This window comes from Bos indicus x Bos taurus, chromosome 2 (assembly GCF_003369695.1).
Source record: "Bos indicus x Bos taurus breed Angus x Brahman F1 hybrid chromosome 2, Bos_hybrid_MaternalHap_v2.0, whole genome shotgun sequence".
Taxonomy (NCBI): Eukaryota; Metazoa; Chordata; class Mammalia; order Artiodactyla; family Bovidae; genus Bos; species Bos indicus x Bos taurus.
In genome coordinates this window covers 76,291,105-76,304,925 of record NC_040077.1, presented here as the reverse complement: position 1 = coordinate 76,304,925, position 13,821 = coordinate 76,291,105, and the positions used below count along the sequence as shown (strand labels likewise).

The following is a 13,821-nucleotide window of genomic DNA, read 5'->3' as shown; positions in this document are numbered from 1 at the left end:
CTCTATACTGGAGATCACGGATAAGTAGAGATTAACCTGAAAATAAATGTTAAATCAGGCAACTGAGTGGATTTTAGAATCACCTCTCAGGCCATTAGAAGTCAAGTATTTGGGGAATTACTAAAACTTGATTTTGTGTTTTTTCATTGTCCTCAAGTTCAAAAAAGATCTCTTTAAGATAATTTCAACATTTTGTGTATTTTTTGTGTTTTCAATCACTTAAATGATGTTGTCAAAGGAGGATAATTGATAGTCATAGATTTCTAGTTATTAGCAACTTAAAAAACAAAAACAAAAACTACCTACCTGATATATTGCATCCTGAGTTAAAGAGTGACAAATTTTTTTGAAGTTAATGAAGAGCATAACTTATCAACAGTATGCTAAACAAGGTTAAGATCAAAAGAGGAAATCTTTCTTATAATTCATACTAGTGATGGGAAAAAAAAAAATGTCAGATCCTAAGTTTTCAGTTATTTAACTCCACCTCCACTGTTCTAGTATATATCCACTGTTGATTGACATTGTCTCCTAACAGGGTTTCCAACCATCTGTCCAGCAACCATCCACCTACAGACAGATCTAGGCTATGGAGTAACTTCAGAGCTACCTTCAGAGCAATGGCTCTAAAATAGTTGTTCTCAAACATTAGGGTGCATCAGAGTCTCCTAGAGGATTTTTAAAAACTGAATGATTGAGGCCTTCTTTCCTGAGTTTCTGATTCTGTGGGTTTGGATGAGACTAGGGCGCTTTCATTTCTAACAAATTTATAGGGGATATTAATTGGACTGGCCCCCGAAACAAACATTCAGAATGACTCCTCTAAAACATAAGTCTGGCCATGTCCCTACTCTGCAAAAGGTCATTCTCTTCTGCCTCAAGTGATGTGTTGATAAATGTGCAAAATCTGGCTGTTCAGGGTGTAATACATACACATAGATACACACAGACACATCTCTGTACATGCATGTGTGTGTGGGAGCACGAATGCATTCAGATATTATGTTATTTTACTGATATAAGTGGTGTGCAGTTTACAAATAATAATAAAATATACAATAAATTATATTATAAATTCCATAAACCAACTGATTTTTGTAGACTGCTTTTGTTGATTTTTCACTGAACTATTTTATCCATAATTACATACAGTCTCTGTCACATATTTGTCTTTTTCCCTTAATTTTTTAAACAACACTTGACAGGCTGAAGGCAACAGGCGTCAAGCCAAACTTACCCTGAAGGATGTAGTTTTTCCAATCTCTGGTCTAGAGAATCAACAAAGAAATACATCAACCCCTGATTTATAGGACTTGCCAATATCTATGGTATAAATATTCCCACCATGATGAATTTCAAAGTATCAAAGCGATGTCACTCAACTTGGAGTTGGGAAGAGAGGCACTGTAGCAATCAAATAGACTGTATCTCTACCACACAGATACAACAGAAGTAAATAACCTCAAATACATATCGATAGATGGAAATAGATAGATATATTAAAGTAATTAGGAATAAATGAATTTAGTACCTTTTAAAAATACTTTGATGGATTATAAGTTTATGTAACTGAACCTTTCATAATGACTGCATGATGGCTTGTAAGTTTCTGAGTCACCACCATATTTGCCAAAACATTTTCTCCAGGCTCACAGCTCAGACTCTCTCCCTGGGCTCCTTCATGGTCAGCTACCTGGACTTAGATGGAGGTGAGGAGATGCTCAAACATGAGATTTGTCAAGGTCCCACATCATCTCACTTGCTCATTCGCTTACTGATTTTCTTACTGGTCCTGAGCAAGGAGTGCGAGGGTTTGTAGGGACAGAAAACTCACCTCATAGTCAATGTCCAAGGCATCCGCCTCGCCCTTGGTGCGGAAGTGCTGTGTGTGCCTGTCCACAGTGAAATTCACGTGTTTGCCAACTCGCTCCAGGAGGACGGAGTGCCAGTGTTGGTCGTCCAGTAGGCTCCCCAGGGTGGCCGAGGGGGGGCTGCTGCTGAGACGAGGTTTGCTGTCATCTGTAAAGGGAACAGGAAGAAAAGATGGCATCTGTACCCCCAGGGCAGCCTGCAGGGCTATAAATAGAATATTCTGCAAGCAAGGCCAACTCTCTCTATCCAAAGTAAAAGATGATTCTCTCTCTACAGACCCAGAACTGTCCTGGGCTTGGGATGGAATACCAACTTTTTCCCACCGATTCCAGGACCAAGTTCTCCATCAACTGACATCTACACTCCCTTTTAGACATGAAAGAACATGTTTCTAGGTCTGGTGCAATTACATAATAAGAGAAATCAGATCTTGATAGCTGTATGAACAATATTGAAAATAGAAATCACATTTAGAAACAATGCATATTCTTTGCACTTGACTGGCTCTTGAAAGGAGAAAGTGAATCTTGAGTTGTACTTTAGCAGAAGAGTGAATGCTGGATAAGTAGAGGGAAGACAGTGGGGCCACTGAGTCGGGTAAATATGTAGGCAAAGGCAAGGAGAGGAAATGATCATTTTAGCTGCAATTTTCAATACCTACTCTATCGAGGGCATTTAAGTACAGATTGCATAATCTCCAAGTTCGATGCTCTAAGGCAAAATGATTATCTGCATTTATCAAATTATGAAGCTGAGGTCTGGTGAGGTTAAGCATTCCTAGGCAGAGATGTATCTAGGGCTCAAATTCAGATCCAGTCAGATTTTTGACTCTGATCCTGTCATGGGTCATTCAGCCCAAGCTGAGTTTGGAACACACCTCTTGGGAGGATGTGAGAGGTATGTTTTTCAATCAAGTGCCTCTGGTTCCCCTTCTCTTCATCTCTCCTCCAGTTTTACGTTGTTCCTGCCTGTATCCTTCTGTCAAAAAGATTAGAGCTTTACTTTTTCTTTTTTCTTTCTTACAGAATGGCTCAAACTTAGCAAAATGAACAGTTCAATGCAACTAATTTTACTTATATGTAAATCTTCCAATTTTTCAGTATTTTATGTATTCAGTACCCTTAGTAACTGAAAGCTAAATGTCTCTCTTGTCTCTCCCAAAATGTGTAGAACAGCTGCAGCAGCCTGCTCCACAGCGTGGCAATCAGGGGGCAGAAGCTGCCATTTCCCCTGTGGGTTGCTCACACCCACCTCCATTATGGTCCCAAGTCACTGCTTCCCGCACAAAATAACACTCTGTTGCTTTCTGTGGGGGTGGGGGGACGGTATCCAACTGATTGTAATTGAAAAATAAGAGCTGATGAGTTCATAGCTGACTTTAATTGATTTTTTCAATGACATATTGATTTGTTCCACATCTTTTGAGTTCTTACAATGTGTCAAATTATGCAGATACATTATTCAATCTTTTACTTTTTCTTCCTTCTCCCTTCGTCCCTTCCTTCCTCCCTCCCTCTCTTCCTTTCTTCCTTCGTTTCCTTTTTCTATCCATCCACCCATAAAATGGCATTGATAGCTATCTGTCTTGTTTACAGTGACAAATGCTGTACACAGGAGATAAAGAGTTAAAAGGCACACTTCTGAAGGTTTTAATGTGGAGATACAATAAGTGAATTGATAAGAAGCATGCTGCTTGTATTAACAGCAGTTAAGACAAGGAACCAAGAAAATGCAGGGTAGGAAGCTGTGGATGTTACATTACAGAGAGGGGCCAGGCCTGAAATTTGGCCAGAACAAGGAGCATTGTTACCTAACCAGGAAAAGCACCTGCCAAAGGTGGGGGTTCAGGAGAACCCCATAGAGGGATTCCATGCAGCAGAGTGCTATGACCATGTGGGGTTGGCTGATACCACCTTGGATCAGTTGCTAGTGTGAGCTGATTTACAGCTTGTGTTTTACCTTTAAGAAATGTGAGCCACTGGAGAATTAATAAGTCAGGGATTACTGGCTCAGACTAATATTTTAAGGTTATTTTGGCAGCTGTATGGGAATTTGATTAGAAGGCAAGGCTGGCAGGAAAACTGGCAGTCGTGTGGATGGAGGATGAGGGGCATAGGCAAAGCGAGCACAAGAAGGCGGGTTTCCAGGTGGTGAGAGGCTGTTGACATGTGGCAGCCTAGAATGTCATTTGGATACTAGAGTGGACATAATAAAAGAAAGACTTATTGAGAAATGACTTTTAGGAAGTTTGCTCCAGCAAGTGTATGAAAAGCACTACCAGTCAAAACAAAAAATACTTGTGTCTGCCTCTCTCCCCCTCCCTCTTCTACATGCATGCACACACACACACACACACACACAGAATCAACTTTTATTTATAAAATAAAACATGCCTAAGGACTAATGACTGGTTGAAGGAGACTTACTGTGTCTTATAAACTATTAGTTCTAAGTTAATATACCCAAATAAATTTAATATTAGAGCCTTCACTTTAAATTTGATATGACTTCCCTTTTCCTTAAAAAGTTAAAAAGGCATTTAAGAATTTACTAATATGTAAAAAACATTAAACATTTGAAACTGTAAAACCAATGAAAGTCACAAAAAGAAAAAGTAAAGGAATCATATCTTTTCCTCCTACTTATTTGTTATTGTGTGTTGTCTGGGTGGGTTTTAGTGATATTTTGATTTTTTTAATAGAGAAAAACATGGATTAAAATTAAATACTTTGATATTTTCTACACTTTTATTCCTGCTTCAAAAGATGAGTTTAATTATGAAAAGGTCAAACTGACTGTAATTTTAGTTTTTATTCTTTTTCTTTTCTTTATATATTTTAGAGTATAAATATTTTTGATATTAAGAAACAAAACTAAACTTCATTAAAAGCATAATCCTCGACCTGCATGGATAACTATATGACTGATGTGTGAATTATTGAATATCTCCTGCATTACAAGTATATTTTTAATTTAAAAAATGGCCGACATGAACATATTTTACTCTCTCCATGAATCATTTTATGTTAATGCACAGAAATCTTTGTTTTGTTTTTAATCATTGTCATACCCAACTATTTTGCAACCCCCTGGGCTGTAGGTGCACCGGGTTCCTCTGTCCATAGGATTTCCCAGGCAAGAATACATGTATTGAAACAAATTGAGTGGAAATCAGTCCACTTTAACAGTTGGATAAACAGGAAATTCTGCTATTCATCAAGTAAAATGTTTCAAAATATGTCTATATAAGGTGTAACTATGAAGAAAAAAGTTAGTCCTAGAAAAATTTCCATTTTACCTAGAAGTGTTCATTATTAGAAATTACAAAAAAACTTCATTCTCAAGAGATTATCAAACTCTTCATTCTGTAATATATACTTCAAGTCATATCTAAGTGGCAATTATGGTTCAACTACAACTTTTAAATAGTTTCCAGTTTATTAAGGCAAGATAAAAACACCTATGGGTAATTGTGGAGGACACAAAGAAAATAAAAATCCACAGATGGTGTCTTTTAGGCCAGAAACACATTAGAGAAAAAAAAAATGAATTACTTATTAAATTAAAACTTGTTTTCCTGTAGTTTGAGATAGTTAAAATGAAACTATGTAAATATTACTCAAAACCCTAAGGCATATGAAAAATTTTACAGGAAGTTTAAAATATCTGCAAAACATTTCTAACTTGCTCGTCTCCTCATCCTCCCCTACCCCACCCCAACATACTATGGATAAGCATATCAAATTCTTCACCCTTGGGACTAGCTTTTTTCTGGATCCTTAGCATGTATATTGTGTTTTCACTTCAAAATCTCCTTTGATTAAATCACCTTGCTTGGTCTTAACAGTTTAAATATGGATGGCACTTTACCTTTCACAATCTGTAGACTTCATATAGCTTGAGGAAATGAGAACATCAACTTTCTCTTTAAATATTGTATTTCAACAAAAAGTCACTCTTGGAAAGATTTGTTGTTGATGAGCTAGAGGGTCATTTGCATGGAGGTCCCCAGTGCCTTCATCCACTTGATCTTTAGGATTAATTTTCTCACATTTAGTAACTGTTCAGGCTATCAATGTTGGTACTCACTTGTAATTTTAAGCTTCTTTTCTGTTAAAGTGAGGTGAGCATTTTACATAGGTTGTTTTTGTTATTCCTGAACACAGCCTTACAAAAAGCTTCACCTCAATGAAGCCACAGGATATACCCAAGTTCACAAAGAATTAAGGTTATACCCTGAGCTATGACTCCAAAGCTAAATACTCTTACTACTTACTCCTATTGGAAAAATTGATACCTTCATTCCTTATGTTCTGGCCATCTGCCTCCCACCATACACACATGTGAGTTTATTTAGCTTACTAAGAATATCAGGAAAGGGATTTGATGGATCAGCAAGCAGAGAGTTGTGGAAAAGGAAAATGCGGCAACCCAAAGAGGGAGGGACATGATGTAAACGGTGAAGGCAAATTTCACCTCTCTAGTTTATCCAGGATTATATAGACCCCTGTTTAGCAAAATTCATGGCTGATGAATGTTCTCAAGTACTCAAACGAAGTCTTCTAAGAAAATAAAAACTAACAGGAAGCCATGTGATTACAGTGGACTTGACCCTCAAATCAGAGAAAATCCTTATGTATCACTAAAGAAATGTAATTCATGCCCTTAGTTCTTAAAAAAATTTTCTAAATTTTATTCAATAAAACATTCTCTAGATTTAGGGGTCATTGTTCAACCTGAATCCTAAGTTGCATCTATCTTTTGTGACTTCATTATCTCAAAAAATATGGTTTTGATGATACATAGCTATCTATTTCTGGTTAATATTACAAAGTTAGAAAGTCAATCACAATAATTATTTTACCAGGCTGGGACCTCCTTGAAAATCAGAACTGGTGACCCCCAGTGCATAGCTAAATGCTTAGCTTAATGTACTTGCTCAATGAATTCCTATACATTAATGACACAGTTTATATAAAATGGGGTGCCAATTACCACACTGACACTTTGTCTGAAATTCCTGTCTTTCTTTCCTCTTCATAATAAAATCTCCAGGTATTTGAAGTTGGATCCAAGAAGACTTTCTGGACTCCTCTATCCCACCCTGGTCTCTCCATTCTAAAAATTTTAACACATAACAGCAACTTCTTAATATTCAATACCTACTTGTTCAATGAGTTTATAACATTTTAATGATTAATGTCAGGACCTTGTGTTTGAGTTGGTGAGGGTTCTAATCTTGGGTCGATGGCTTTGCAACTACATCATCTCTGTGACCCAGGGTAACCAACTGGATATCACTGATGATCAAAATGCTTGAATTTGAAAAAGCTAAAGTAAACATTCACTAGACTCCCTAGAGTAGGTGCAGAGTATTCAGTGATATCCAAGATATCTCTGTGAGTTGGTTATGTAGTCAGATGCTTTGCCTTTGAACCTATGCTTGGCTCCCACAAGGACAGTGTGCTCCACACATGTTTCTGCTATTTCAAGGTTCTCACTTTCCTATGACTGCCTTATTGCACAATCTGCCTCAGTTCAAAAGCACTGGACTTGTAAGGATGAATGACCTGCATGTGTGATTGATGTTTTGTTTAGTTCTTACCACAATTCCCCAGTCACGTAATGCCTCTGCTCTTTGATTTTACCACCCGCATGTATGAGTTTGTGCTGTTGTAATTCTACAGAGGGCAAACTGCCACAGGTGATCTGAATGAGATGTGCAAAGAGTGGAAAGAGGAATCTCTATTAACTTCCTTATGGATTAAGAGAAGAAATTTCTTTCGCATTAGTAGCTCTAGAAAAACCATCATTGTACCCTAAGAGAACAGTCAAAGGGGAAGGCCTAGTTTGACTGCAGCATTGAAATGATCTTTTCAAGTCAACTGCCACAGAGGTAACTAAGTAATATGAATCAGAATATCAGCAAAGAGCATCACTTGTGAGGAACCACAGCACACCATGCATCTCCAAAGGCCCGCCTCTGTAGCTGTCCATGGTACTGAATCACTCCACTCAGCCTAAAACACTGAATTGTAAAGTCACAAATTAGAAAAGGAAAACACATTGGAGAACTGTCCCTACAGGGAACACTACTGGAGTATCCACATCAGCTGGGAAGAGAGAAGCTTCCTCCTTCACTGGCCCAAACACCATTTTTAGCCCATTAATTTAAATTCTTAGATTCTTCCTCTCTCTCTTCATTTTTCTCTCTTTCTTGATTCATTTCTTTTAAAAAAGAAAACAAGAAAAAAAAAAAAAAAGACCTTGATCATGGATAATATAAACTCTTTCCACTTTGAAGGTTGTGTGGAAACTTGGAAAGAACATAAATTTTATATAATATGTAAAAATTTTATATAAATAGCTAAGGAAAAACACTTGGAAAATACACCAAAATTAATAGAAGGATGGCTGGGTTGTAGAACTTTGGGTGCCTTTTTTCATCTTATTTATAATTTTTTTCTTTGAGTTTTCTAAAACTGACATATATTTTATAATCTGAAAATAAGTTTTAGATCATCAGATCAGATCAGATCAGTCGCTCAGTCGTGTCCGACTCTTTGTGACCCCATGAATCGCAGCACGCCAGGCCTCCTTGTCCATCACTAAAAATAAGTTTAAAAGGCAGTAAATATGACTAGATTTTAACTGTGACTACACTGATTACTAGCTGCATCATTTGAGCAGCTGACATATATTCCTCCAGTTTAATATTCCATATAGGTAAATTGGAGCTAATGGCTATGTACATAATGGGCTGCTTTGAGGATTGGATAGGATACTGCACATTGTGGAGATCACAGGAGGAAGAGTAGGCCAGGCTTGGGGATGAGCAAGCCAAATGAGAAAAATGTATATTTGTGTCAGGCTCTGATAGGTGAGATGAAAACCTCTTTTCCCAGTAATTCAATTGGCCTGGAGTACCTACTTCAGGTAGGTGTTCTCCTAGTTTCCAGAACTACAGCCATGAACACAATGTTATCTTGCCCTTGTGTAACCTATGTTACAGATTTTCTCTTACAGGCAAATCAAAGCTGTTACCATTCCCCCTTTCCCCTTAACTCAGTGCTTCCAAAGATTTGCTGGCTATGACAGAGAGTATGTTACATATCAGTATGTTGTGCTGAGCTAACATACTAATACATGTCAGTGTCTCTCCAGAGAAGGAACATAAAAAACTGTACTATTTAATAAGTATGCCGGGTAACTGTTTAAAGGAGGTAAGTACAGGAAATATTCAATCATGGTAAACTCATGGAAATAGTAAATCCGAAAGCCGAAGAAAAATTCCAAACTTCGTAGAATACAGACTAAACATATTTTTACTACTAAATAATTCACTAAATGAGATTTCCCATTATCACCAACAGAGTTAGAAATATGGGTTAAATGGAAATCTGGAAAGAGAATTGTTCTGTCTTTTTTATATCACAGCAGGAGAGGGTCTTCTTCATCTTAATAGACCCATTTCTTTCCAGGAAGACCAGCAAACTACAGGATGTGGGACATTCAGATATCGTTAGTTGAATAATGAGTTATATGAGGAGTTTCACTGTGTTTATTTACTGACATAGAAAATTCTCAGGTGGCATTAGTGGTTAAGAATCCACCTGCCAATGCAGGAGATGTAAGAGATGAAAGCTCTATCCCTAAGTCTAGAAGAGCCCCTAAAGTAGGAAGTGGCACCCCGCTCCAGTATTCTTGCCTGGGAAATCTCATGGGCAGAGAAGACCAGCAGGCTATAGCCCGTGGGGCCACAAAGAGTCATACATGACTGAGCACGGCAGATTGGATCACAGAAAATTCATTTTGAATATTTTTAGTTTTCATGTTCATGCCCTGCTAGATAGTTATTAATAGTATCCCAGGTTAGAAATAAGTAAATTGAGGCTTGGAAGTTATGAACTTTCCCCCAAAGTAAATAGCTGGCACCTGTCTGCAAGTAAAATCTGTCACATGAGCACATCTTTTCCTTTCCATCCTGCTTTACTGTGACTGAAACTGCTGTACATCATTGGGTTATGCTTGCTGGGGCAGAGTTTCAGAGGGGTAATGGCAATAACTTTATCCACAACCCACAATGCTCTGTGAATGACTTGTCACTGGGTGTTAGGGAGGAAGTTACTCCATCCATTCTCGTTTCATGAAAATTGAACACCAGTTAACAGACTGATATGTTTCTGCTGAATATGCCCATCTTTCATAGACTTCACTGATAAATTTCTCTAGGTATGTGGACAAAACTGATTAGGTTACTAGCAAATCCTCTTTAGCTCTTCTCTGGGTGAGACTCTAAAGATGCCTTTGCTGTGTATTTAGTTTAGTGCATTAGATATCAATTTAATGAGCTAAACTTGGGATCCAGAGGCTGTCCTTGCTAGCACTGCCAATGTCCAACATAGAGGCTAAGGAGATGCTCAGAAATGCCTCAAAATAAGTATCTCCATTGCTTGGCTTTGGGGATGAGTTCACAATAATCTTCATTCTTATGCTAATTAGTAAAAGAACGTATTTCTAAATAATTATTATTAAAGGACAAAAAATTATCTGTGATATTTCTAGGCTTTCATGCAACATAAGCCTACAAACTGAATTCTGCTATGACTTTCTTTCTTTACTATTTGATCAGAAATACTCACCAGTAGGTGATAATTATCTTCCACAAGTATACTCTCCACCCCTTCCCCTAACACTAATAAATACCCAAAGGGAGGCAGAAACTCATTCTTACAGAATGCGGTCTCTTCCTTTTTTATCACCCTAACACTTTTTTCCTAGTTCCTTTTCTCCAGTAGAGCTTCTTGGTTTGCCTTTGCAAATTTGGGAGTTCTACTCCCTGCCTTCTGTACTTGGCTCATGCTTGCTTACAAAGTACCTTTCACATAAAGGAGGCTGACCATCTCTTAGTTGATTACCAAGAAATGCAGACCTGCCAGTAGTGAGGCAGGAACGACGGATGCCAACCCACAGCAGGAGGCCTGAGTCCTAAACAGATAGAAAGTAGGAGGGCATTCTGTACTAAATTGACTAGCATTTGGCAAATATAGGGCTCACCCTAGCACAGCCGAGGCACTTGATATAAACAAAAAACAAAACAGAGTTTCCTTTAATAAGACATGAGAATGCCCAGAAACTTAGATGCCATGCACATGACCCCTTGTTCCCTCACAAAACAAACAAAAAGTAAAATGTATCTTCTCCATATTCCCCCAGGAACTTAACTTTCATAAGTGTAACAAGTATAATAGATGGTGAGCAAGCCTTATTATATTGTAATATGTGTGCTTGTATGTGTGTTCAAACTTCCTCTAGCTAAAGCTTGTTACTTAAAAAAAAAAAAAAAAAAAAAGTGAAATACATCGAAAAAAAAAGAAAGGAAGGAAGGAAGAAAAATTAACCTGTATCTCTTCCCTACCTACTAAAATTCCCTTGTTTAAAGAATGCTATTTATGGCTTAAACATTTAAAAATGTGGATTTTTCTTCTCCAATTTGGATAAGGAAAATATGTCACTTTGACTGTGACACAGCAACTTCTAACTGACACACTAGGAGGATAACCTGCTAGAAAAGGAGTTCCCCATAGCCCGACATGGCCAGGGACAGGGCAAAGCTTGACCCTACCCAAGTTGAGGTGCAGGGCGAGCCTTCCTCTCTGGAGCTCCAGGGTGATGTGGTCTCCCCGTTGTCCTTCTCCATGGAAGAGGACCCCATCTCCTTGCATGCTCTTGAACTTCAGGGAAATCACATCTTTAAGAGTACTCATCAGCTTCTGATTGAACCTGTAGAGTAGGGAGCTTCGACCATCGAAGTCAGCAACGTCCGATTCTAGGCACAAAAAGAGAGAGGAAGGAAAATCAGTACACATCCTCAAAATGTTCTCCCTCTTTCCTGTCTTAGCTGTTGTTCAATTAGTTGAAATATTCCTGACATCTATAGGGTACTGACTCAAGGGGAAACATATAGCCCAGACCCAGTGTAATTAGACTCAGGGGAAATATTCATTTAGAAGCAACCATCACATACTCAGAGTGAACTGATCATCTGTCTAGAAGTTAAACCTCTCATTAGTGATAGTCAGCTTTTGCTTGAGGGGACAAGATGAGAATACCACAAGTACCTTTGTCAGGCTATATTGTGTTAGATGCCTGGTTGTAATAGTCTCTCATCATTTATCCTCCTTATTAACTTGCTTCTGATAGTTAGAGTCATTTTCTCCCATCATCTCCAGTTCAAGGTCAGAGATGAAAAATATAGTTCATTATTTCAACCCTGATGGAAAAATGCAGTTTTCCTAGATGTGTGTTAAGAAAGAATCTGAGGTTTTACTTTAGGTTCCTTTAAGTTTCCTTTAGGTTTATGGTTTGAAGTAGTTATGTATGGATGTGAGAGTTGGACTGTAAAGAAAGCTGAGCATTGAAGAATTCATGCTTTTGAACTGTGGTGTTGGAGAAGACTCTTGAAAGTCCCTTGGACTGCAAGGAGATCCAACCAGTCCATCCTAAGGGAAATCAGTCCTGAATATTCATTGGAAGGACTGATGCTGTAGCTGAAACTCTAATACTTTGGCCACCTGATGTGGCCAAAGAAGAACTAATTCATTGGAAAAGACCCTTATGCTGGGAAAGACTGAGGCAGGAGGAGAAGGAGACTACAGAGGATGAAATGGAGGTGCATCACCGACTTGATGGACATGAGTCTGAGCAAGCTCTGGGAGTTGGTGATGGACAGGGAAGCCTGGTGTGCTGCAGTCCATGGAGTTCCAAAGAGTTGTACACAATTGAGTGACTGAACTGAACTGAACTTAGGGTAACTGGAAAATAATATTCAGTAAAAGTAGATTTACTATTTGAACAGAGAGGGCAAATATCTTGCATCCTTATCATGCCTGCCTTATCTTATGCTGATGATATGTATCATTTTCGTTTTCATATAAAAATGAATATTCATTATTGTGAAAGCAAAAAAGGAAGTCCTGGTAATTATGATTTAGATAAGCTTATGTAGCAGATATGAATAACCATATCTGAAAATTATATGTCAAAAAACTAATAGAAATTTTCTTTTCCTTTTTTTATTGATGCATAATTGATCTACAACATTATATTAGCTTCAAGTGTACAACACAATGATTGCTGCTGTTGCTACTGCTGCTGCTGCTGCTGCTGCTAAGTCGCTTCAGTCGTGTCTGACTCTGTGTGACCCCAGAGACGGCAGCCCACCAGGCTCCCCCATCCCTGGGATTCTCCAGACAAGAACACTGCAGTGGGTTGCCATTTCCTTCTCCAATGCATGAAAGTGAAAAGTGAAAGTGAAGTCGCTCAGTCGTGTCCAACTGTTACCGGCCCCATGGACTGCAGCCTACCAGGCTCCTCCACCCATGGGATTTTCCAGGCAAGAGGACTGGAGTGGGGCACCACACAATGATTAGATATTTATATATATTGCAAAGTCAGCAGCACAAAAAGTGTATTTAACTTTTGTATTTTACATAGTTACAGAATTTTTTTTCTTGTGATGAGAACTTTTAAGAACTACTATCTAAGCAGCTTTCAAATATGAGGAGTCTTACCTCACCAAAGAATATAGAAAGATGGCAAATAAGCATCTGAAAAGATGCTCCACATCACACGTCACCTGAGAAACGCAAATTAAAATAATGCGGCACTGTTAAATGTATGCCCATTAGAATGGCCTAACCCTGAAACACCGACACCACCAAATGCTGAGGTAGGAAGATGTGGAGCAATAGGGAGTCTCATTCACTGAGAGATGGGACACGGAACAGTACAGCCACCATGGAAGACAGTTTGGTCGTTTCTTACAAAGCTAAATGTACTCTACTTATACCATCTAGCACTCTAACTCTGTTGTATTTACTCAAAAGAGTTGAAAACTTGAGTCCACACAAACACCTGCACACAGATGTTTACAGCAGCTTCATTATA

At 38.3% G+C, this 13,821-nt stretch overlaps 1 protein-coding gene across 1 annotated transcript in view; it reads right to left on the bottom strand.

Annotated features, from left to right (window-relative positions):
- The window catches only part of CNTNAP5 (contactin associated protein like 5), a 1,040,194-nt gene that overhangs the window by 542,736 nt on the left and 483,637 nt on the right, over nt 1–13,821 (bottom strand). The window contains exons 5-6 of the mRNA XM_027562987.1: nt 11,498–11,701; nt 1,835–2,019 (exon numbers count right to left, since the gene is read on the bottom strand). Coding sequence (XP_027418788.1) covers nt 1,835–2,019; nt 11,498–11,701 — 389 coding nt within the window. The remainder of the gene's footprint in view (nt 1–1,834; nt 2,020–11,497; nt 11,702–13,821) is intronic.